General features: G+C 50.8%; 1 protein-coding gene across 9 annotated transcripts; it reads left to right on the top strand.

The window, feature by feature from the left end:
* Positions 1 to 5,799: 5,799 nt before the first annotated feature.
* Positions 5,800 to 22,731, top strand: SLC52A3 (solute carrier family 52 member 3). 9 transcript variants are annotated; one of them, XM_032607116.1, is made up of 7 exons: positions 5,805 to 5,824; positions 15,667 to 15,756; positions 16,244 to 16,856; positions 18,658 to 19,004; positions 21,038 to 21,161; positions 21,593 to 21,637; positions 22,105 to 22,731. In XM_032607116.1, the coding sequence occupies exons 3-7, from the start codon at positions 16,290 to 16,292 to the stop codon at positions 22,531 to 22,533; spliced, it is 1,512 nt and encodes a 503-aa protein (XP_032463007.1). In that variant the 5' UTR covers positions 5,805 to 5,824; positions 15,667 to 15,756; positions 16,244 to 16,289; the 3' UTR covers positions 22,534 to 22,731. The 9 variants fall into 9 exon arrangements, with proteins under 9 accessions (XP_032463009.1, XP_032463011.1, XP_032463006.1 ...); XM_032607112.1 differs by having other exon boundaries at positions 18,499 to 19,004; XM_032607114.1 differs by lacking the exon at positions 15,667 to 15,756 and adding an exon at positions 9,285 to 9,361 and having other exon boundaries at positions 5,812 to 5,824; positions 18,499 to 19,004.
* The last annotated feature ends 2,991 nt before the right edge of the window (positions 22,732 to 25,722 follow it).

Below are 25,722 nucleotides of genomic sequence, written 5' to 3'. Positions count from 1 at the left end.
TGCGGGAGGGTAGGGGACAGAAGTGTGAGGAGGTTGAGATGAGGGCACGGTGCCCCCCAACAAGAGAGTATCCCCCCTCCATCAGTGCAGCCCAGCTCCCCTCCACCTGTCACTCACTGAAAGTCACTCTTACCCTCATGCCCAGCTGTCCCTTCTCAAGGTCTCCCCTGTCACTCATCAGTCAACAAATATTTCCTGAGCTTATCTGTGTGCCAGGTACAAACTAGGTACCAGGGCCTCAGCCAGGAACAAACCAGACATGGTCCCCACCCTTGAGCTGATGCTGGTGGGAGTCAGACACCAAACAAGGTACATGAGAGAACACGTAACACAGCATCAAGGGCACAGTGAAGAAAATGGGAGCGGCATGTGCAGGGAGACAGAGTCGGCGACCAGGCTATTTTAATAAGGGGTCACCTCTGAAGGGTGAGTTTGAGCAGAGACCTTAATAAAGTGAGGGAAGGGCCATGGGGTTGCCTGGAGAAAGAGCCCCAGGTAGAGGGAACAGCAAGGGCAAAGGCCCTGAGGCAGGGCACGAGTTTGCCACGTGAGAGACAGCAGGGAGGCCAGTGTGGCTGGAGTGGAGAGTGAGGGGGGAGGGAGGAAGCCGTGCTCAGTGTGATGGGAGCAGAACCCCATGGGGCCAGTCCATGGGGAGGAAACCAGCAGGGCTGGGAGGGTTCTGAGCAGAGGCAGGACAGGCTCTGAGTCGTGCTGTGAGGGGCAGAAGGGCGAGAAGTAGTATGGCCAGTGAAGATATGACCGCAGAAGTCCAGGCAGGACATGAAGGAGGCTGGACAGGGTGGTGGCAGTGGAAGGGTACCAAGTGGCCCGATTCTGGGTCCCGAAGGATCTGCTAAGAGATTAGATGTGGGGTGTGCGAGAAAAACAGGAGTTGGGAGAGGAGAGAGCAGCTCCATTTCAGACACCGTGTTCCTGGCTGTATCCCCGGTGCAGGGACAGAGTTAATCTCAATCAATAGTCACGTAAAAGAGAGAGAAAGGAAGAAATAGACTCCCAGCCTCAGGTTCCTCTTCAGACCAGGCTGGCTTTTTTCTTCTTCAAGCCTGTCAGAGGCGACCTCTGGTGGCCAATGCTTGGAACTGCAAATGCTCACGTTGAGGGCCATAAGGAAGAGTATGAACCCTGGAACATACTTGACCGGAAAAAAATCAGAGACCATACTCCAGCCCTCACCCATTTTACTGATGAAGATACTGAGGCCCACCTACGGTTGAGGTCTGATCTCCGTCTCAATGGCTTCTCCTTCTGGCCTCCCAGCTGTTGTTTTCCAGAGCTGAGTGGGCATTTCACGAAATCCCCCGCAACCTCCCATAGGATGCTGGGAGTCCATCCTTGGCACTCCTACACTCCTAGGAAGCATATTGCTGCCTCATCTTGCATACATTCCAAATCCCCAGATTAGCCCACACCTTCCCTACTTAGCTAGATGGGAAATCTCTACCCCATCTGCACTGGAATTTCCACCATCCTTCACTCCTGGAATCCTGCCCCAGGGCAGGACCCTGCCCAGCAGAGGTCTGTCAGCAGGGACCCATTTGCTACATACAAACCTGAAAGTTGTTCCCATTCCAGCCCAGTTTTTCCAACTTGGGTAAGGGGCGTGCTCCCCCATCAGCACACTCCATTCAGGTGGCACCATAATTCCCCGCACCTTCAACTCTTGGCATGCCTTGAGCTGTCATTGTTCTTCACACAGGACAGAGACAAGGAGAGGAAAGGAGGTCCTAGGTATGCTCTCAGCAGAGCAGAGGAGGCTGTCACCCCCCTTGAGCTGCATGTAAGACTTCTATTGATGTGACACTAGGATGGCATTTGATGTTTCTTTTATTTCTTTTTCTTCATTTTTTTCTTTTTTTCAGCAATTTTTAATTTTAGGTCACACAACTAACAGGGTTATAGACTCTTAGAAAAGTAAAATATTTCATTTAAGTCTAAAGTCCTCTTCATTCCACTTCCTATCCCCTGACCACCTCCACACACACAGTCCCAAAGGTAACCACTGTTACCAATTTGAAATTCATCTTTCCAGATTTTTTCATATAGACGTATATGTGGTAAACACACATGCAGTCCTAAAGAATATGTAGCTTTTATTTGTGGAGAATATAATTTTTTTACACAAATGGAATCATCAAACTGTACCTATTTATCTTGTGAATTTTTTCTCCAGTCTGTTCTGGACTCTTGAATTCAATTCATGGATATGAGATTGTATTCCCTTTGGTGGGGTCTGCACCATGCTGGGAGCCCTGATCAGGGAGCAAACAAGTACTGAAACTGTTCTGGAGGCACCCTTGGAAGCCCCTTTCCCTAATCCTCTTTTCCCGCGTCTTATTTTCTCCTGCTCTCTTTCCTCCTTTCTCCCACCTTCCACCTTTTCTCACCTTGGCACTTAGGCCCCACACAACCCCAGTGAGAAGGTTCTAAGAGTCCAGATGCCCTTTGCAAGGTCCATCTCCCCGGAGTTTGGGGCTTCCTGCACCCCCTGGTGGCTTCTCTGAGTAACGGCAGCGGCGCCTTCAGCCCCTAATCCAATTGCCCATCAACCCGTTCAGAAAGCGCCGCACATCTCCGCAACTGCGAGTGAACCTCCGGTGCCTGCCCTGGGGGACCCGCCACGGATCAGCTGATGTCTGCCCTAGAAACTCTCCTGGTGGAATATGAGCGACCTCCTGACCGGCCAGAAGAGTCTACCTGTTTGAGAGAGCCCGGGGCAGTGCTTTGTGGAGGACTCACGGTCCTGGTGCAGCGTCCTTGGAGAGCAACTGGGTGATCGCTCTCAAGTATGTTGTAGTTCACGGCCAGGGATTGATTCTACAGGTATTTCACACCTGGGCAAAAAGACAGATTGCCACGGTATTTGTTGCAGCGTTGTTCTTGATGGCAAATGACAGGCACCCAGCAATGGGGGCAGGCTAAATTCACCCCTGTGCTTTTGGGTGAGGGAACACTGCTAGGTCCCGCCGTTCCCATCCTGGGACTCCCTCAAAGTGGCTCTACAGGCTCCCTGCACTCCCCCGCTGGGTCCTTCCCCACTCCACCTTCCCCTCACCCTGCTCTCTCTTTTTTCTACAGAGAACATCCTCTAACGTACTGAATAATTTCCTTATTCTTTACCATTTATTGTTCATCTTGCTCCACCAGAAAGAATATCAGCTCTCCAAGGACAACAGCTTTGTCTATTTTGTTCAGTTTTATATCCTAAGCTTCTCTCACAGTGCCTGACATACAACTGACACTTAATAAAAGTTTGTTGAATGAATGAAGCCAATGAATGAAGGTCTCAATGCTGGGAATATAGAAAGATCTCTACGACATTAAGCGGAAAAAGCAAGCTTCAGAATGACGTGGTTGATGTGCCCCCACTGTATAAAGAATGTGTTCCCATAAACCTAAAACTGCTAACAACTTTTAATTAATTAATTAATGTCTATTAATTAAACTACAAATATCTGGAGATGACAAGGAAGGGGGGAACCTTTTGGCTGGGGTTCATTCATTCACATATGCAACAAACATTAAATTCCCAGGGTATACTGGTTATATTAGACACATGTCAAGAAAGGTTTCTTTAGAGGAGGTGGTATTTGAGATCGGCTTTGAAACATGTGTAGGATTGTCGCAGAAAAAGATGGGGCAGAACGGATATTCTAATAGAAGGATCAGTACGGAAATTTTGGTGGCTTAAAAGTACTGTAAACACTTAGAGAATTGTGAGCAGTTCTGGCTGTAAGTAGCAAAGGCTACATATGAGAAAGAGGAAGTGATAAAGTTGTCAAGATTTATTGGTCCCAGCGGAGAAAGGATGTAAATGCGAGGCTTGGGCATTTCTCTTCATTTGGTGAGCAACGGGGGAGTCTTTGAAGGTTGACAATAAAGATATATAGATAGATACAGATTTTTTTTTCTTTTTTTTTTTGCCGCGCCACTGGCATGCGGGATCTTAGTTCCCCAACCAGGGATCGAACACGCACCCCCTGCAGTGGAAGCTCGGAGCCCTAACCACTGGACCGCCAGGGAATTCCCCAAAGATATATTTTTAAGTTAAAAATAAAAATGATATAAGGAGCACCCGTGAGACGGATGTGCGTCACACCTTAGACAGAACTTCCTGAGAGTCGGGAGGGGGCATCACTGGGAAGGAGAGATTTGGGGGGGCAGCAGCCTCACACTGCATCCTGGTAGAGGACGAGCAAATTCTTGTGTCCCTACAACCCAAAGTGTTGGGTTCATCACTTCCTGAGCCCCTGCCAAGCTGAGAGAGGGGCCCGGTCTCCTCCGCTGGGGTCTGCTTACCTCTCACCCCAAGCATTTACCAGGGGAGTGACGGCTTATCAAGTAAATGACCATCTCAGAGAATAAGACAAAAAGCAAGCCAGAATTATTCGTAGACCTCAACACACAGTGAGCCAGGCCCTGTGAGATTCATTTCACACCGTGTGTGCACAAGTTTGAGTCTGGGTTCGAATCCTGACCCGCACTTACCGGCTATAGCACCTTGAGGGAGTCACTTAACCTCTTTGAGCCTCCGTTTCCCCATCTACAAAGTAGGGAATAAAAGTAGCGCCTGCCAAGGATTATTGACAGATTTAATTGGGTATTGGACTATTATCGTTCATTGGATATGAACTATTACTACGTGGCAAAGTAGTATTTGTCCGTGGATATCAGAGACTAGCTCTGCCAGACTCTTGACTTCTCTGGGCCTCCGGTTCCTCGTTCGTAAAATGGGGATAGTAGTTGTATCTCCCCGAAAGCCTGTGGTAGGGCTTCCCTGGTGGCGCAGTGGTTAAGAATCCTCCTGCCAATGCAAGGGACACAGGTTCGAGCCCTGGTCTGGGAAGATCCCACATGCCGCGGAGCAACTAAGCCCATGGGCCACAACTACTGAGCCTGTGCTCTAGAACCCACGAGCTACAACTACTGAGCCCCTGTGCCACAACTACTGAAGCCTGAGCGCCTAGAGTCTGTGCTGCACAACAAGAGAAGCCACCGCAATGAGAAGCCCGCGCACCGCAACTATAGAAAGCCCACGTGCAGCAACGAAGACCCAACGCAGCCAAAAATAAATAAAAAATTAAAATTTTTTTTAAAGTCTGTGGGCTTCCCTGGTGGCGCAGTGGTTGAGAGTCCGCCTGCCGATGCAGGGGACACGGGTTCGTGCCCCGGTCCGGGAAGATCCCACATGCCGCGGAGCGGCTGGGCCCGTGAGCCATGGCCGCTGAGCCTGCGCGTCAGGAGCCTGTGCTCCGCAACTGGAGAGGCCCCAACAGTGACAGGCCCGCGTACCGCAAAAAAAAAAAAAAAAAAAAAAAAAAAGCCTGTGGTAGATTAAACGTATTAGTGCACCTCAAGCTCAGGGCCTGGCACAGAGTCCGCTCAGCACACACTGGCTGTTTTGACTTCTGCTCCACAAGGAGGGCGTTATTATTATCCCCACTTTCCAAGTGACTTATTTAAGCACCACTATTTGAACCAAGAGTTTCTGCTCCAGGGGGCGCCATTCCTGCACGAAGGGAATCACGGTGGCCCGAAGGTGGGGCCGGAGCCAATGCCTGGGCAGCTCTTTTGTCTTCTGGGGGTTAAAGCGCTGAGTAATGAGCCCTTTATTGTTAAGTTGAATCATCAGGATCCTCTGGATTGGGCTGCTTGGGCTGATTCAGACACACGGTTAGGCTCTCAGTGAGCCCCGCCCACCCTGCTCCCCGCCTTTCCCCCTCCTTGGGGCGGGGACAGGTTAATACTAACCGGCTGCCTCTGGCCCCTCCCATGCAGAGCCACTTGGGAACAGGACCAGCAGGTAAGCCAGCCGAGCTGGGCGACTCAGGCCTGTAAGTGCACAGCTGCAGGTACCTGGGGCCAGTCTAGTCTGGGGACAGCAGGTGGCCCATGGCCTTTCCCTTGGCCGTGGAGAAAGGAAATTTCAGCTGCTGGGTTGGAGGCCGAGGGATAGCGGGGAAGAAGGGTCTCCTCCTCCGCTGGCCCGCAGGTCCGGCTGGAGTTGGGGCACCCTGAGCCGGCTGGGTGGACTCCAGACCCCTCCTCCCCAGGCCAAAAGACTGCGCCCCCCCTGACCTCTACCCGGCTGCATCTCCACACCATTGGGACAGCTGTTCCTACCAGGTGGGGGCCGGAATCTCACCAGCCTGGCACGGAGACCGAGGGTTGGGATGGGCACTGAGGGGAGAGGAACCCAGCCAAGGTCAGCCCCTTGGGAGGCCTGAAGCCCTTCCAGGCCCTGGGAGAGGCAAGAGGGAGAAAGGGAACTCACAGTCCCCACTGGCTGGCTGGGGTCCTGTTATCTCCTTGCTTCCTCCCTGGCAGCCAAGCGCTAAAAGCCTGGGCATCCTCAGACCCTTTGGAGACACAGAGATCCAGAGAAGGTGAGCAGCTGGCTTGAGGATGCACAGCCAAGTGAGCACAGGCCTGGTTGACCAGGGGTTGGACAAGGTGTGGGCAAGCACTGCTTCCTCTCTGGGCCTGGTTTCCCCACATCTATGAGATGGGAACATTGAGATGGGATGCGGCCCAAGGTAACGCCAAGCTTATGGCAAGGAGAGGTGAAGCCCTCTTGATACACGTGGATGTGAGCCACGAGGGTGGTGGCTTACCTGGGCCGGGCCTCCAGCACACACAGACTCTCCCCTCTGCTTCTACCTCCTGTTCATCTCAGCCCCTCCTTTTGCCCTGCCTCTGTGCCTCTGTCTTCCTGCCCATTTCTGCTTCTAGCTTTTGGTTCTTTGTGTCCCTCTGTGTCTCAGTCTCTGTCTTTATCTCTCCATCTCTTCTTCTAGGTTTTTTGTTTTTGCCCCTCTCTGTCTCCCTGTTCTGTCCACTCAGAGCCATCTTGCTCCTGCCCGGACCACATCCCCACCCCTCTAGTCTTACTAGGAGTCTGGAACCTGGGACAACATTGACTCAGACCCTTTTCTGGGAGCAGTGTGTGGCCAGTGCCCATGCCGTCACCTGGCACTGCCCGGGCTGCCCTGGCCGACTTAACACACATGGTTGAGGCAGGCTCGATCAGGTGGCCCAGCCCTTAGCAAAGCAGGTGGCCATCTGGACACTGGGAGAGAGGACAGGGCCGGGCTCACGTGGGAGAGAGCAGCACACAGATAAGCTCCCGTCCCCAAGCTGATGCCCAGTGATGCTGTAAAGGAAGAAAGCAGAGAGCAGGACCGAGCGCAGGGTTGGAGGCTCGGGCTCTGATGGGCAAGGCTGGACAAGGCCCTTCCTGCCTGGTCGGGGAGGAGATGGCCCAGCCCACACATTGAGGGTGTGCTGGCCCCTCACCCTCTACTCCCTTCACTCCCTTGGGCCTGGGACTCAGCTCTCCGTGCAAGAATGTGAAGGGAAGGGACACCTTTGCCTGAGGCTGTCCTTCTGGCTTCCCTGTGTTTGCCCATCTGTTGTGGGGGCATCTCAAGTGTCTCACTCAAAGCCTTAGGTTTCTGGTCTCCCAGAGTCACTGAAGGGGCCCGGGAAACAGATATGTCTTGGAGTCTCTCCCAGGTTCTCCAGGGCCTGAACCCCATTTCTCCCTTTCCTATCCCAAGTGCTGGGGAGACTGGAGGTGAGTGGAAAGGGATCCTGCTCAGCTTGGCCCCTGCAGCAGCTTCCTAACCCCCTCACCCACAGGGCCCTGCTCAGGCTGGTTAAGAGGGCTGGGTCCACAGTCAGATATGCCTGGGCTCAAACCTCAGCTCCCAGATGACCAGCTGTGTGACCTCGGGCAAATGACTTTCCCTCTCTGAGCCTCAGTTTCCTCATCTCTTAAATGGAGACAATTATAATGCTTGTCCCAGGATTGTTGAGAGGATTTGATGGATAGTGTGTGTGAAGTGCTTAGCGCCAGGCCTGCAAGACAAGCAGCAAGAAATAGCAGCCATTGTTGTAGTTGTTACTGTTATTGTTTTTATCTTTTCTGCCTGGAGAACTGCACCAGCTTCCTAATGGGTTAACAAGTTTCACTCCTGCTTCCACCCTGGCCCCCCATTATTCTCCTCACAACAGCCAGCATGATTCTGTTAAAAACGCAATTAGAGCTGGTCCCACCTCTGTCCAGCAATGGAGATTTTAGCTCAGAGAAAACCCCCGGACTCTTGCCTACAGGGCCCTACATGACCTGCCCATTCCTCCCTACGGGAATTGCTGTAGTAGCCACGCTGGCCTCCTGGCTGTTCTTCCAACACCAATACCTGTTTCTGGCTGGGGCAAGACAGGTGAGACCCTGCCCCAGGGCCTTTGCAATTGCTGTGCCCTCCCCCACCACCACTCTTTCCCCTGACATGGCTCACTCCCAGGCTTCCTTCAAGTTCCCTCTGACAACCCCATTTACGATTGCAGCCACTCTTCTCGATTGCCTGCTCCCCCGGCCAGCTTCTTCCCTCCACAGCCCTATCACCAGCTGACTTGCTCCGTGTTCCTACTTTGCTTAGTGACTGTTTCTTCCCACACTTTCCTGAGAGCAGAGGTTGTGTCCAGCACACACCAAGTATCCAATAAATACTGGATAAATGAATGAACAAGAACTGCAAGGTCACTGTAGAAAAAACAGATAACAGAGATGTGCACTTTTAAACAATATCCCCAACACACTCTGAGCCACTCCTTAGATCTCTGAAGAAACGAGGCCTCTGCACAGGCAAGTCCCTCTGCCTAGGGCATCCCCCATCCACTGCCATTGATGGCTGTGTCGCCGGGGTCCAGGAGCACATGGCACTTGGTGTGGCTGGCTGGGAGTAAGCCAAGGCAGGGGAACCATAAAGGAGATGGGTCGTGCTGGACCTTACACCACTGTGACTTTTTTCCAGGTGAAGAAACAGAAACTTGCAGAGCCAAATCAGTTCCCTCGCAGCTGTGGTGGCACCTTCCTAAGGACCCAGAGAAAGCTCTGTGGGCCATGGGGATTTAGGCTCTCAGTGCATGGGACCCATTGCACATAAATGAAATTTAGGTTCCTTATCTCCCCTGTCTGCCCTCTTCTCCCCTTTAAGCCCACTGTTCCAGCCACACTGGCCTAGGTTCATTCCTGCCCCAGGACCTTTGCACAAGCTGTTCCCTCTGCCTATATGTTCTTTGGAGTATTTTTATGATTTTTTTTTAATTTAAAAAATATTTAAACATTTGATCCAGCTAAAATTGATTTTTTTTTGGTGGGGGTGGGGGCTGAGTAAGAGATAAGAAAGAGGTCCAGCTTTATTTATTTTTCCTAAATGACTACCCGATAGAAGTCTTATTTTCTAACTGGTTCTATTCAGGAAAACTACATATTTGTCAATGTGTAACTGGCCACCTTGCTGACCTCATAGTTGAATAGCTGTTCAAGTGATAAAAGGTAACCATCTTCTGCAAATTCGCTTCCTCCCTTTAATTATTTACTTATTCCTTAGTAGACATGGGCATATGCCTGTCATATCATTTATTGCATATCATTTATTGCCTCTTCTATATCCTTGTTTATTTTTTACCTTCTTCTGCTCTCAAGGCCTGGAACAATGAGTCAAAACCCCACCATTTACTGTGTTCTGTCCTTTTCTCCCAGCATTTCTGAGGCTTCTGGAGAATGTTATTCAGAATATAGATATTCACCACTGTTTTGACTCCATTATGAATTTGTCTTTATCAATATGAAATGACTCTGGGTCTCAGTTCCTACTTTTGACTTTTGCCATCAAATTCCATATTGAGAGCTACCTCTCCCTCTCTCTCCCCCAACCCTGCATTTTTCTGGAAGACCTTTGCCCCCACATTTACTCCTAACCTTTTCCTTTTGGTATCTCTTTAAGGTGTGTCTCAACAACTAATTTTGAGTTTGGTTTTTGATCAGATCCTAGTTGTGGCAGGACCTGAGTTTCTGAGGCTGGGCTTTGATAGTAAATGAGATAAATGTACTCATTAGTTTTTGGCTACTATTGTAACCAGAAGTGGGGTCCAGCTGCTCGCAGCTCAAAAGCCAGTAAAGAGGCAAGCTTGGTGGAAAGGAAAGTTTGCTTTATTTTGAATGCCAGCAACCGCGGTGGTGGGGGTGGCAGGCAGATGCCTGTCCAAAGGCCGACGTCCCCCCCTGACCCGACAATCAGGGGAAAAGAGCTTTTACAGACAGAGGGAGGGGGCTGCATGCAGAAACAGCATAGTCGGCTCTGACAGTCATCTTGAAATTGATCATCAGTGGTCTGACCAGTGTCATCCTGATTAAGTACAATTAATCTTTAGTTCCAGGGTTGATTTGTTTCCATTTCTTGAGGCCAGTTCTCGGAATTGTGGCAGCTTATGTCATGGCTACATCCTAATCGTCATGCAGTTAACTTCTCCACCTGGCAGGGGTTTCACTATCTATAAGACTGCTCAGAGTGTGGCTCAGAATATTATCTATAGCCCTTTGAGAAGGAACTACAGGTCCTTAACTATGCTTAATGACTAAACTATTATTATTTAGTTTTGTTGGACTATTTTCCTTTGTTTCTGCATTTTCTCACTTCTCTGATTAAACTTATTCTTTGGCTAAAGTTTTTCCACAGACAAAAGGCAGGCTGAGGACATGGGGGCAAGGACCGTACGGTCCTGCTCCATTTCACTATCACTGGTCAATATACATCCTTGAACATATATCTCCGTACACTTAGCCAGTGCTTTGCTATTTATAAAATAAGAGTGGCTTAAGCAAGATAGAAGCTTATTTATACCTTAACAACATTAAACAAGCAAAATGGTCCAACGGCAGAGAGAACACGGCTGGTGTGGCAGTTCTGGGCCACAAAGTCCTGAGGGCGTCTAGTCTCCATCTAGCCCCCATGTCATCTCCCATTGTGCAAAATGGCTGCTGGCGTTCTGGCTACCACACCTGAATTCTAGACAGCAGGATAAGGAAGAACAGAAGGGCACACTCCCTTTAAGGAGACTTCCAAAGTCGCTTCCAACTTCCTTGGCCTGGTCTTGATTGGATGGTCATGTCCAGCTACAAGGGAAGCTGGGAAATGTAGTCCTTTAGCTCAGTGGCCATTTGCCCAACCAAAAATCTGGTCTCAGTAATAACTAAGGAAGAAGGAAGAGTGGCCAGTGGGAAGCAGCTAGTAGCCTCAGCCTTGGAATATCATACAATGCTCTACCTTTTCTTTCCTTCTGTATTGTTTCACCAATCCTAGGCAGAACTCTACCTTAACTGATGTGGGTCAGCTTTTTTCCAGTGGGATTCTGCCTGCTTTATACCAGATCCTGGTCTCAGGTGGGAGTGGGCAGGCAGCACCTATTTCTGGGTCTACTTGGACAGTACTTTGGGCAGCTGAGAAGCTGCAATGAATTGCTGGCTTTTGGAAAAGGTTCTCTCCCTCCTCCACTCCACTGATCCTCCAGGGCGGGACAGCCCCTGTTTTGCAGCCATTGAGTTACCTGCCTTGGCCAAGGTAGGGTGGTGTATTGCCGAAAGCCTGCTTTCAGTTTCAAGGTTCGTTGGATTCGCTGGCAAAATAACCACTTGTCTCACACAACTGAACAGATTTAATTAATTTCTTTAATAGAAGATTATTTAACATAATTTCAATATACAGTCATTAGAAGGGGATGAATAAAAGTATTAGAGAGATATAACCGAGTATACATCACCAGATTGGGCCAACACCTTCATCCAGGTTCAAACAGCAGCTGGGAAGTCCCGAGTAACAGCAGTCTGAAGTCCCAGTTGGGAAGGGTCCCGGGCAGGGTCCCGGGCAGTGCGTGGCCGCAAACTGATATCATCTGTTTGCGTGCAAAAATGCAGCTCTGGTTCAATTGTAACAATGCTGTTGATTTCACCATGTGAGTCACAAGATTTTCCAGACCGCAGGGGACTGGCCAAGTCCCCAGGGCTCGAGAAATTCCAAGACCCACTCCCTTTCTTATGGTAAGTGCCGCCTAACTAGTTAGTAACAATTGTTAAGTGTGTAAACAGGCACGCAGCCAGTCGAGGCAGGGTCACAAGACAGTCAGAGGCCTACTTCTGCCTCTGAAGCCTGAACAAGACTACTTTACTAGTTTTCCCAGCAGGTGGGAAACCCTGCCTTTCCATCCAGTCCCAGCCACTGCACCCTCCCCTCTACCTGCAACTCTGCCTGCTTTGGCCCATGATGCATCTGGGTCCTGCAGCCCACACACCTCTTCCTCACACTTTTCTCTGGGCATAGCCCCTGTGACTTTTCTGCCTGCATCCCTCACAGCACTGGGCACAAAGTAGGTGACTAATAATCCCGGATTGATTGTTTAGGGGGAAGTGATGATAAAATTTTGCCATCAGGAATGTGTGTTGTGGTATCTAGAAGTGTGCTCGGGAAAATTGTGTGTTTTTAAATGCAATTGACATGTTTGCTGAAATCGTAACCATGATCGTTCACGTTTATTGAGCACTTACTATGTGTCAGGCATCATGCTAGTATTTTGCAGGTTCATGGTCCTAACAATTCTGATGTTGGTACTGGGACCCTCCCATTTTGCACAAGAGGAATCAGATAGCAGAGGTTAAGTTGTTTGCGCAGGGTTGAAGCTGCGATTTGAGCCCAGGCGGCTGCCTCCAGGTGGCTGGAGTCAGTGCCCGGAGTCCAGTACTGAGAGGCCCAAGGTTGGATCCCAGCCCCCATTTTGCCCCCAACTAGTGGGGGATCCTGGGCAAGCCACATCTTGCTGTCAGAAATAAGGGCTAGGCTTGATCAGGGGTTGCAGTGTCTACCGGGCCTGGAGGGGCCCAGGCAGGTGCCCTAAGTTACAGAGGGCCAAGGGTGATTGTTGCCATGTGGGCACATTGTCCTGGTGTGGTCTTCCAGAATATTCCCAAGAAGCCAGAAATCCTGAGTTTTGTATGCCACCTCCTTCCTGACTTGTGGATTTCAGTAACTAATTATTTACAACATGCCACACATCAAAATAATACATCTGCTGCTCGCCTGCGGCCAGTGAGTTACCAGTTTACAAATCCGGAGCTAGGTCATCTGTAAAGGCTCTTCTGCAGTCAAAATGCCAGATTCCAGGGCTTCCCTGGTGGCGCAGTGGTTGAGGGTCCGCCTGCCGATGCAGGGGACACGGGTTCGTGCCCTGGTCCGGGAGGATCCCACATGCCGCGGAGCGGCTGGGCCCTTGAGCCATGGCCACTGAGCCTGCGCTCTGGAGAGGCCCCAACAGTGAGAGGCCCGCATACCGGGGGAAAAAAAAAAAAAGCCAGATTCCAAAGCAGCCCCTGCCCTCCAGGGGCTTCAGTCTCCCCGGGAAATGTGCCAGCATACACCCACACCAGGAGAACCCTAAATGGAGGGTCCTGGGTCCCAGGGCTGGGCAGCCAGATGAGGTTTCCTGGGGCGTAGGGTCCTGCAGAAATCTGGGATATGGACGGGAGGGGGATGGCGCCCCAGGCAAGGAGCACTGCACAGGCGAAGGCAGAATTTTGCCCTCTCTCCATGGGTCCTCTGGGCATGCCCAGAACCAGGCCTGTCCTGGGCTGTTAGTGGGCCAGCTTCGCAGGTGAGGAAATGGAGCTTAGTGACTCACCTAAGGCTCCCAGACAGGAGGTGGTGAAGTGGGACTGAAAGCAAGTCGGGCTGCATTCTGCATTCTGCCTCCCAGAGAGGAAGAGGTGGCAGCCCGAGGACTGTGTTTCCTCCAAGGAGGAAGGAGGAAAGGAGTCTGGACCTGGAGAGTCAGTTCTGTGTGTGGGAACCTGGAGGGGAGCTTCCTGGGTGGGGCGTAGCCACAGGGCTGCCCCTGCGGGTTCTAGAAGAGAGACGAGGAGTTAAAGGCTGACCATGTGAATTGAGCAGAACCGAGATTAGCGTCATGAGGAGAGGTAGGCGGAGCCAAGTGCCGCAGGGGACCCCGCTCCAAATCCCATCACCAGCCTCAGCAGAGCCCCTACACCCCTGCAGGCCCCACCCCTTTTCCCATCGGTAAAGGGAGGTGATTGGCCCAATCAACATCTCTTCCCAAAATGGTGCCACCAGTATTTCAGGTGGTACCTCATGGGGAACTTTTTTCCTTCATTAATTTTAATAGTCATATGTTAATTTGCATGCAAATTAGAAAAAAATAATTGTCACCAAACCTGGCGTTGCACCATAGCAAAAACAGCTAACCCTTAGAGAGCGTTTTCTGTGCGGCAGGCACTGCGACGACACATACTCATCTCATCACAAACCATGAGGTCGATACTATCATTGCCCTCTATTTACAGAGGGGGGAAATGAGGCACAGAGGCAAACTCAGTTGTCCAAAATCATCCAGTTAAGAGGCAGAGCTGTGTTCAAGTCCAGGCAGCTGGCTCCAGAGTCTCACTCAAAGCTGTAAACAAAGAATGTTGTCTGACATTCCAGCTCTACAAGGATCTAGTTGCAACCCACAGAAGTTGACCACGGACAGGGCTCCCTGGGGGGAATTCAGGATGGAAAAACAGCATGAAGCATTCTGTTTTGGATATAGAGCCCCTAGACAGTTAAGATGCATATCTAAGGAAGAATTTCAATGACCCAGAAATCTTGCATATTCCCGTCCATAGAAAATCATTAGCTTGAGCTATCTGGGTTTGTGTGTGTTTGTGTGTGATCTTTTACCAAGATGTATGCATGACTACATGTATTTCCCAGCCAAGAAATTCCTACATATCCTGGATCTTCCCCTACCTCTCCCGAGCAGTTCCTCAGAGCTATCTGAGGCTGTAGTCCTCAGTAAGACCCCTGAATAAAAACTGAAACTCACTGCCCTTATGTTGTGCACTGCTGTTTTTTTTTTTCAGTTGACAAAGCCTCTCCAATATTTTTCCTTAGACTGAGGGTAACTGCACAGGTGGTATGACACAGGTAACTGGGAAGGTGGTAAACAGATCACAGAATGGTTCCAGGGGGGCTACAGTCAGGCAGTCTCCCAGGGCCTGTCCAGAGAGGGAGCTCTATAATTTGAGGAGAAAAACTCCAGACTGCAATTTTATATCAGATAACCTTATTTTTGTAACAGGTAGTATGTTTTTTTAATGTTTTTTTGACAATGATCCTGACTTTTTTAAATATTTTTTTGTTTTGGCCGCATCGGGTCTTCATTGTGGGATGCAGCCTCTTCGTTGCAGCATGTAGGCTTCTCTCTAGTTGTGGCGTGCGGGTTTTCTGTCTCTAGTTGAGGCGTGCGGGCTCAGTAGTTGTAGCGCGTTAGCTTAATTGCCCCCACGGCATGTGGGATCTTAGCTCCCCGACCAGGGATCAAACCCACGTCCCCCGCGTTGGAAGGTGGATTCTTTACCCCTGGACCACCAGGGAAGTCCCCAGATAGTATGTTTACATGGTTCACAAATCTAAATTATATAAAAAGATCTATACTGAGGTGCTGAACATCCCAGCAGTTTCTGTGTGTCCTTCAAGGGCTGCTTTGTGCAAATACAAGCAAAGAGAACATATTCTTCCTCCTTTTCTCCTGTCTACCTACCTTGATGTTGTTCACTTATCAGCTCGGCCTCGAGGCCTGTCGTTATCCTATCAGCCAGTGAGCTCTCCTTGTAACAGGTGTGTGCTATTCCAAGAGGCAGCCATCCCTTCCACTAGCCCCTCTTCTGTGGGTGGCAGGGAGATTGTCTCCCATGTTTTGCTATTACCAACAAGGCCGCAAGAAGTAATAACCTCGTACATACATCATTTTTTCCAGGGCAGGTAAACATTGGCGTTGGGACAATCTCACAGTGCGAAGTGGCACCTTGGAGTCATTGTTAATTGACATTTCCCATGGTGAATGAAGGTCATCTTTTCATATGTCTAAGACTTCTTTGTACTTTTTCCTCTGAACTGTTCATATCCTTTGTCTACTTCTCTATTGGGTCTTTTTGTTCTTAATCTATAAAAACTCTTTATACATTGGGAAGATAAATCTTCTGTCTGTGATTTACATTGCAGTATTTTCACCCAGGATGTCATCTGTCTTTTGATCTTGTTGTTGGTATTTTTTGGCATTTTTTGCAGAGGCTGTTTTGTTGGTTTTCTTGCTTTTGTGTGTTCTAAGATTTATGCAGTTGAAAGTATCAAATTTTTCTTTTGTAGTCTCTGGATTTACAAGTCATGATTAGGAAAGCCTGCCCCACTGGAAGCTTACTTATAAAGGAATTTGTCCATGTTTTCTGCTAATAAAAAGCCACCTTGTTCGTGGGGAGGGCCCAGAAGCACAGTCTTTTGCTAGATGGTGAACCTGACTTTGCTCACCTAGTATTTTTCTTCATCAAACACTGCAGGCTGATCTGTGGAGGCAGCAGCCTCCGGCCCAGGGCAGACGTCACCATGGCCTTCCTGATACACCTGCTGGTCTGTACCTTCGGGATGGGCTCCTGGGTGGCCATCAACGGGCTCTGGGTAGAGCTGCCCCTGCTGGTAACGGAGCTGCCCGAGGGCTGGTACCTGCCCTCCTACCTCACAGTTATCATCCAGCTGGCCAACGTCGGCCCCCTGCTGGTCACCCTACTCCATCACTTCCAACCCGGCTGCCTTTCCGAGGTGCCTATCATCTTCACTGTGCTGGGGGTGGGCACCATCGCCTGCACCCTCTTCGCCTTCCTCTGGAATGTCACCTCCTGGGTGCTGGGCAGCCACCACAGCATCGCCTTTCTGGTCCTCACCTTCTTCCTGGCCCTGGTGGACTGCACCTCCTCCGTCACCTTCCTGCCCTTCATGAGCAGGCTGCCCACCCACTACCTCACCACCTTCTTTGTGGGTGAAGGACTCAGCGGCCTCCTGCCTGCCCTGGTGGCTCTCGCGCAGGGCTCGGGTCTCACCACCTGTGTCAACATCACTGAGACATCAGACAGCACCCCGATCCCTGAGACCACCAGGAACATGGACAGCCCACAGGTACCTGGCATTACCCAGAGCTGTTGCAGCTCTGTTCTTGGTCATAAGCAAGGTCCTACGGAGGGCTGGTGTCTCCTAGATGTTGGGTGGACCAGTGTTCTTGACCTGGCGGCACTTTAGAGCCCCTGGGGGAGCTGCTGAGACCTATGCCAGCGGGCACCCCCTCACCCCCATCACTGAAATCTTTGGGGTCAGGTGTGTTTTGGAATCTGGAGCTTCAGGTTTTAGAACACACTTACCCCAAGTCTGGGACAGGGCCTGTGACCCAGCAGTGCAGCACAGTGACCCCCCGCTGCCCACAGCCCGGGGCATTCATGCCCAGTAGGCAGACGAAGGCTGTAAATGGACTCATATCCAGCTCAAGTGTTGCTGTCAAATGAGTCACAGAAAAATTCTGGCTTTTAGAGCTTTCTGGATTTCAGAATTGCAGATAAGGGATTGTAAACGTGTATGTATTCAGAATTCCCCAGCTGTTGCTAATGTACAGACAGGGCTGAGAACCATAGACTTTAGACGTTGCTTCAATACCTCGTGCTGTTACAACATCAGACTTCCTTGCTGGATATTGGACTGTATATACACCTAACACTATCCAAACCACCGCCGTACAGCCATGTTTGCAAACCAGTGGCCTGGGCCACCATAGCATGAAAGCATTTTTCTTTTTCGAGAGTTTGAATTAGTTGATAACATTTAAATTTTTTGACATTTCACATGCATAAATCTAGAGGCATGATGTCTCTTGGAAAAAAGTCGCCACAGGGCGCCTTTGGGTGGGGCTGCTCTCCTGTCTCCAGCCAGCCCCTCCTCTGAACATGTATATTTGTGGTTACCAGCCCTGGAGGGCAGTAAGGTGGGAAAGCTGTAGCTTCTGGGTCAGAAAGAACCAAGTGCACTGGCTTCGCCACGTACTCCCCGGAACCCTCAGGTAAGACAAACTGTCCTGACACCTCTGTGCCCTCTAAAACCAGGGGTGATGGACCCCACTGCGCAGGGCCGTCAGAAGGCGCACACAAGCTGCTGTGCAGTGAGCAGTCAGTCAGTGTGAGCGTTTCTTATCCATCACTTACTTACTAATAATAACGCCTAATGTTATTGTATACAGGCAGACCTTGGAGATAATTGAGGGTTTGGTTCCGGACCACTGCAATAAAGCAGTATTGCAGTAAAGAGAGTCACACAAATTTTTTTTGGTTTCCCAGTGCATATAAAAGTTATGTCTACCACTATATGTAGTCTATTAAGTGTACAGTAGCATTATGTCTAAAACAACAATGTACATACCTTAATTAAAAAATACTTTATTGTTGAAAAATGCTAACCATCATCTGAGCCTTCAGCAGGTCATAATCTTTTTGTTAGTGGAGGGTTTGAAATATTTCGAGAATTACCAAAATGTGACCCAGAGATACAAAGTGAACAAATGCTGTTGGGAAAATGACACCGATAGACTTGCTCGATGTAGGGTTGCCGCAAAACCCCAGTTTGTACACACACACACACGCACAATGCAACATCCACGAAGTGTAACAGTGAAGCACAATTAAGCGAGGTGTGCCTGTATTGTCACCATTAATTGTGTTGTCACCTGTGCCCTGACATCACCCAGGGATCCGACTGACCCTTGTTTTGTCTTTCCCAGGGAGCTAGCAGCGCTTTGGTGTCTGAGCTCGCTAGGACGGCACCCTCCGTGGTCCACCTGGAAAGCCGCTACCTCCCCGCCACCTTCTCGCCCTTTGTCTTCTTCCTCCTGCTCTCCTTCATGATGGCCTGCTGCCTCATAGCTTTCTTTTTCCTCCAGCGTCAACCCAGGCGCTGGGAAGCTTCCATAGAAGACCTCCTCACCTCTCAGGTCACCCTCCACTCCATCCGGCCGCAGGAAGGGAAGGACCTGGGCCCCCCAGGCCCGGAGGACAGCAGCAAGGGCCAGGAGCCTCTGGAGGAGAAGACAGCCCCCCAGCACCTGGCCCACCTGACCTTCATCTACGTCCTGGTGGCCTTTGTGAACGCGCTCACCAACGGCGTGCTACCCTCCGTGCAGACCTACTCCTGCCTGTCCTATGGGCCTGTGGCCTACCACCTGTCCGCCACCCTCAGCTCCATGGCCAACCCTCTCGCCTGCTTCCTCTCCATGTTTCTGCCTAACAGGTCTACCCCCACCCGGCCCTGGAGAACTCTGCTTGGGGGCACACTTCATGTCAGAACCCAGAATCCCACACCCACCTATCAGGCTGGATGTGTAGTGGTTAAGAATATGGTTTCTGGGGCTCAACTGCCTGGGTTCAAATCCCGGCTCTGCCACTTACTAGCTTTGTGATACTGGACAAGTCACTCCACCTCTCTGTGCCTCAGGAATCTAGAAAACGGGGATAATAATAGATCTTCTTCCTAGGTTGCTGGGAGCATAAGACGAGCTAATTTGGTAAAGCTTTTACAGCAGTGGCACATGTCAGGTCCACCATCACCGCCATTGGCCCATGTGGAAGAGCAAGCAGGAAGTGAGGTTCCCACTTACAAATGGAAACCCTGAGGCTTGGAGAAAGGGTCTGCCGTGGTCTAATTCCCAGGATCTCAGCCCTGCCCTCCTGCCTCCGGCCCATGCCGGCTCCCTTACAGCTGCAGTTCTAGAAGAATGGCTGGGCAAATTGATAAAATGCAGATTGATCCAGCCTAGATTTCAAATTTTTTTTAATATAAATATTTATTTATTTATGGCTGTGTTGGGTCTTCGTTGCTGCGCGCGGGCTTTCTCTAGTTGCGGCGAAGCGGGGGCTGCTCTTCGTTGCGGTGTGCGCGGGCTTCTCGTTGCGGTGGCTTCTCTTGTTGCGGAGCACGGGCTCTAGGCGTGCGGGCTTCAGTAGCTGTGGCTCGAGGGCTCTAGAGCGCAGGCTCAGTAGCTGTGGCGCACGGGCTTAGTTGCTCCGCGGCATGTGGGATCTTCCCAGACCGGGGCTCGAACCCGTGTCCCCTGCATTGGCAGGCAGATTCTTAACCACTGTGCCATCAGGGAAGTCCCAATTTCAAATTTTAATAAGCAACCTAAGTGTTTCTGATGTAGGGACTTCGGATCCGCACAGGAGAAACACCCACCTTGGGGCTGTGAAACTTTAGGTGTCCCTGCCTCCCACGTGCTCCTCTGCCCTGCCTGGCCTCACAGCCTCTCAGCCCTGCCCACCCCCCACCCCCCAGCCCGGGAAGGAGGAATAATGAGGACAGGAGAGCTGGACAGAAGATGTCACTTTGCCAGAAAGCTGATTTTTCTCCCTTGAGGTTTAAAAACTGGAGGGAAGCTGGAGATTTCTCAGGGATCAGGACCAGAGGCCACAGACCTGTGGACGCTGAGACACCCAGAATGTTAGAAATACAGAGTCTGAGAGTCTCAGAATTCAAGAATCTTGAAGCAGAATGGGTCCTTCGAGGCAGGGCAGCCCCTCCACTGTCACCTAGGGGTGCATACCTGTCAGTGTTCTGAAGAATGTGGCCAGGGAGACCCCAGGGAAAAGGCCTCAAATGAAGGATGGTGTCCTCAGTGGTCAGACCGAGGGCCTACCTGGAAGGCCACCAGTGTAGTGCCTCTAAGCCAGCCACCAGGACCCCCAGATCGTGCAAACCTCACGTTGTAGACAAGGTAGCTGAGGCTGGAGGGAGAAGGGTCACCGGAGGTCGCACAGCACACACCCTGCAGTGCCACTAACATGATCCAAGCCTCCCGCTCATCAGCGCAGCTTCCTGGCTGGGCTGGGGAGCATCACAGCAGGAAATGGCCGCAGATGGTAGCAGGTGGGCCCACAGCCAGGGCCAGGCCCTGCACACTCTGCTCCCCAGCCCCACAAGACTCCTTATGCAGGCGAGGAAACTGAGGCTTAGGGACCAGTCCTGCAGGTGGAACTGAGATTTGAACCAGGCTCATGTAGCACTAGAGACTGTTCTGTTTTTCCTGCTGGGATGCTGGGCCCTGCTGTTAACACTCAGGATGACTTAGGCCAGCCTTGACCCCAGGAACCTCGCTGACCCACTTGAACTGGGTAGCCTGGAAGTTTCCACATGGGTCTAACCTCTAAGCATGGAGACTCTGACCCACTCCCTGTGGCCCCCTGGGGCTGGGGCAGGGTGGGGGAGTAGGGGCAGAGGTCAGGCTACTCACCTCCTCTATTCACGTCCCACCCCCCGCTCTGTCCTAGGTCTCTGCCATTCCTGGGGGTCCTTACAGTGCTCGGGACCGGCTTTGGGGCCTACAACATGGCTATGGCCGTGATGAGCCCCTGCCCCCTCATGCAGGGCCACTGGGGTGGAGAAGTCCTCATCGTAAGTATCTGGCCTGTGGAGCTGTCCGCCTCCCACCCCCCAGCTAGCCAAGGCCTGGGAGGTCGAGAGTATAGCCCCTTCTCTTGACCAAAGTCTTTGTGGTTACTCACTCAGGAAGCCCAAGGTTGGGGGGAGGGGAAGGGATGCTTCTTATTTGGAAACAGAGGCTTAAGAAGGTGAGCTGACTGGTCCAAGGTGACAGTCCAGCTTCTCCCCTGAATGCCACACTCTCCACTATATGTATGTCAGCGTGGCCTTCTCTTAGTTGCCCTTGACTTGATCATGAGACAGAAAAGCTATTGGGCTCTCCTTTGTCCTTGGGGAGGTCAACTCAGGGGGCCCTATTAGTCCAGCATAGAAGCGCCCTTCGCCCTTGGGGCTCGCCCCAAAGTTACCTTCACTGCTGAGTCTCTCCCAACCAATCCCCGCAGGTGGCTTCGTGGGTGCTGTTCATTGGCTGTCTGAGCTATGTCAAGGTGATGCTGGGCGTGATCCTGCGTGACCGTAGCCGCAGCGCCCTCTTGTGGTGCGGGGCGGCGGTGCAGCTGGGCTCGCTCCTCGGAGCGCTTATCATGTTCCCACTGGTCAACGTGTTGAGGCTCTTCTCATCCGCTGACTTCTGCAGCCTGCAGTGCTCCACCTAGGCCAACTGAAGTGGCGTGGTCCATCATAAGGCCCCGCCCCCATTACTAACACCCGGAAACTGGGACCCCTCGAGGCAAGGCGTGTGCCCAAGGTCGCAGAGCCAGTGGTAGGGAGCTAGGAGGCAGAGCTTTTTAACTGATTTGCAGCACCCTGCTGGAGGATGTTAGAAGCGGAACAGCTGGGAGGTTGAGCCGCCCATTATAAGCTCTGTGACCTTGGGGAAGTCACTTGATTGCTCTATCCCTCTGTTTCTTCATCCATAAAATGGGGATTATAATAAATAACACCTACTTCATAGGTTTGGCCCAGCGATAAAATGCAGAAGCACCCAGCACATCCTGATCTGACGCCCAACAGTACTAACAGGAGTGACAATCTACAAAGCCTAGAAGTGGCCAGAGGCGTTGAGATGACCCCTTTCCCATATCCTTTTTCCCCCCATCGTCTCAGAGAAGCTTCTAGAAGACAGATGGCTAACGGTGGAATCTCAGGCACCTTGGCTTCCCAATTCCCAGTATGGAGGAACATTGCACCCCATGCACCCCTTCCTGTCACCCCTGCTGACCCAGGAAGGCCCACTCCTTGGAGATTAAGTGACCGCCTAAGAGGCAGAGAGAGGATTGGGACAGAGGGGCCACAGCAAGACTCTGAACGTGAGTCCCCCGCACCCCATTCACCGGCCGACACTGAGCTGGGGGGAGGAGGAGAGTGGGGAAGAGTATGTTAGCTACCTGATAGTTTTTTGGTTTTACCTTTTGTTTTTCTTTTTTTAAATAAAGACATTCCCTGCTTTTACACTAAGGTCTGCCTTCCAAGAAAACGTCCAGCATGAACACCGAAAAACAAGTTTCAATATAATCAGCTTTCAGTTGGTTCTAAGGTCAAGGCTGAGCTCAGAAATAAACAGAATCAAGGGCTTAGAGAATGTCTGGTCCCGGCACTTCTTTGCTTCAGAGGTTGGTTTTGTTTGCTTGCCACCACCCTTCCTTTTTCATTTTGAATAAATAATATAGTCACGTGTTTCAAAAGTCAGAAAATACAAAATGATGTTCCATCCCTGTCCACTCCCCCCTCTGCCCAGTTCCCCTTAACACATACATGAGCACTTTTATTTGTTCCCTGTTTACTCTTCCAGAGATTATGCAAATTCAAACATAGAGCCTTTTTACATAAAAAGTAGTAAACTGCTGTGTACTTTGCACTTTCAAGCAACAGTGAAAGTGCAGAGAGCCTTCTTGTTCTTTGTCGTGACTGCCTAGCATTCCACTGTGTGGAGGTGCCAGATTTGTTCAACCAGCCCTCTGTAGAAAGACATTTGAAGGTGTTGGAGACAAAATTAAACACTAAATCTCCCACCAACCCCAAAAACCTCTCCACAAAATTAGAAAAGAAAGAAAATAGTTTTCCTCTTGAATATATGTTCGACCTGATTGTGGTGCACATCACAGACAGCCTGCTAAAGAGATTGCACGAGCAGAAACTCTACCCTTCTATGTAGTCCAGTAGACACAACCTATTACCTCCAGGTTCTCAAATGATAACCTCAAGTAAGAGAAGTAGATAACGCGGTTTGTCATTTCTGAACTCAGCTAGTGACTGGGGTGGCTCTCTGTGTTAGTTAATTGTCCTTAACCACAGGAAAGGACTCATATCTTTATGAAAGGAGGTGGCTTCGCAACTTGGAGCCAAACCCTGAGTTAAGCTCCTAGCTCCGGAGACTGGGTGATAGGGGTGTGGCTTCCTGATATTTACATTGCAAACAGAGGGTTCCCTTGTGTGGTAAAACTGGCAAGAGGCTCACTCAGCTTTTTTAAAAGCCTCGCATACGTGCAAAAAGGAGCAGAGAAAGAATTTATGTTTTCTAAATTAAATGCTCAAGAAAAGGGAGCGGGGATGTCTCTTTCCCTTTTTGGCACCAGAAAGAAATGTTTTTATTTGTATTTGCCCTTACAAGGGCATTTGGGTTGTTTCCAGTCGTTCTCTCCCAGAAAAGACATTGGAGTAGATAATGAGCAAGAAGACCATCTCTCTACTGACGTGGGAAGATGCTCCAAGATTAATTACACACGTGGGAAGCAGATGCAGAAGAACGCGTAGAGTGCGGTGCTAGCCATGCTAATACACTCTGTCAAGCACTAGGTGGGAGGGCGGGTGACTTGCTGTTTGGAAAAGGCACCTCCATCTGACAGCCCTCTCTATGGTTTTGCTTCCGCCCTCCTCCTTGGAAGTCTGTGACCTTGACAACCTTTTAGTTACCAGGCACGAGTCAGCTGTCCTCCACCTCCTCCTCCATACAATGGAGACAATAAAAGCCCCTCCCTTTCAGGGTTGTTGTGAGGGTTAATCAGCCCCATACCTGCAAACAGTGAGCGCTCAATAAGTGTTATTAAAAAGCTTCCACTTTGAGAGAATATCTGCTATGGACCCTGGATGCCCCTTCCACCCCACCCCCACCCACCCCCTCCCTGAACTTAAGTCCAGTTGACCCACGTCACGTGATGTCTCTACAGTCCAACCAAGGAAGTTTCCCTGAAGAATGAGAGCAGAACTCTGGACTCAGCCTAGGGTTGGCAGCAGGTGGGCATCCCTGAGGACGACCCCACTCCCCAAGCTGGTATCTCAAGGTGGTTGGAGGGAAGGAGGTAAAGCAGGAGGGAAGGAGGTAAAGCAGGAGGGAAGGAGGTAAAGCAAGGAGGGAAGGAGGTAAAGCAATGAGGAAGGAGGTAAAGCAATGAGGAAGGAGGTAAAGCAAGGAGGGAAGGAGGTAAAGCAGGAGGGAAGGAGGTAAAGCAGGAGGGAAGGAGGTAAAGCAGGAGGGAAGGAGGTAAAGCAAGGAGGAAGGAGGTAAAGCAGGAGGGAAGGAGGTAAAGCAAGAAGGAAGGAGGTAAAGCAAGGAGGAAGGAGGTAAAGCAGGAGGGAAGGAGGTAAAGCAGGAGGGAAGGAGGTAAAGCAGGAGGGAAGGAGGTAAAGCAGGAGGGAAGGAGGTAAAGCAAGGAGGAAGGAGGTAAAGCAGAAGGGAAGGAGGTAAAGCAGGAGGGAAGGAGGTAAAGCAAGGAGGAAGGAGGTTAAGCAGGAGGGAAGGAGGTAAAGCAAGGAGGGAAGGAGGTAAAGCAAGGAGGAAGGAGGTAAAGCAGGAGGGAAGGAGGTAAAGCAGGAGGGAAGGAGGTAAAGCAGGAGGAAGGAGGTAAAGCAGGAGGGAAGGAGGTAAAGCAGGAGGGAAGGAGGTAAAGCAGGAGGGAAGGAGGTAAAGCAGGAGGAAGGAGCCTTCCGGGCAGCAGAAACTGCGCTTGCAAAAGCGGTGGGGCAGGAGGCAGCAGGCCGCATTCAAGCACCTAAAAGGAGGCCACATTAGGGAGGCCAGGGGCAGGCACAGAGGCAAGGGCCTGAGAGGCCAAGGTTGTGAAGGGGTGGAGGGTTGTGTTGGCCTCTGTGGGTTTTGGCGGGGAGGTGGTGATATTGCAGGGAACCACAGCAGATACAAACAGACTTGGAAACTACTGCAGCCATCTGGGCAGAAAGGGCCCTGCGCTGGGTGAGCCATGCAGAGGCCAGCTTATCACACAGGCTGAAATATACGATTTGTCCTTTTTGGTCTCCTAAGAAATTTTCCTGGAAGTCAATGACTGATTGAGCAAAGAGTCTCTAAATAAAGAGGACAGAACGACCCTCCTTCCACCCCAGGCCATGGATGGGGGCTAAAGGGATCTGAGTATGGAGAGCAGGTAGGGTCCCAGCCTCTGCCCCAAGAAACCAGAGCAGGAAGGGCTGATCTGGTTTGAAGCTGGCCACCCAAATCCCGAGTGGGGGTCCCCAGGAGACATTCCCTCCCACCATTTTGCTGGTAGTATACTCTGAGAAATGTTTAGAACTGTCTGGAAAACAGAGCCTGAAAAGTGACACCTGGGGCAGGAGTCTC

This window comes from Phocoena sinus, chromosome 15, assembly GCF_008692025.1.
Source record: "Phocoena sinus isolate mPhoSin1 chromosome 15, mPhoSin1.pri, whole genome shotgun sequence".
Classification (NCBI taxonomy): Eukaryota; Metazoa; Chordata; class Mammalia; order Artiodactyla; family Phocoenidae; genus Phocoena; species Phocoena sinus.
The sequence above is the reverse complement of the archived record's forward strand: the minus strand, read 5'-3'. Positions and strand labels throughout refer to the sequence as shown.

Coding starts and splice junctions, on each gene's coding strand:
- SLC52A3 (XM_032607112.1), top strand. CDS start 16,290: ATGGCCTTCCTGATACACCTGCTGGTCTGTACCTTCGGGATGGGCTCC. Junction 21,162..21,592: donor GGGGTGGAGAAGTCCTCATC/GTAAGTATCTGG, acceptor CAATCCCCGCAG/GTGGCTTCGTGGGTGCTGTT. Junction 21,638..22,104: donor GCTGTCTGAGCTATGTCAAG/GTGATGCTGGGC, acceptor CCTACTTCATAG/GTTTGGCCCAGCGATAAAAT.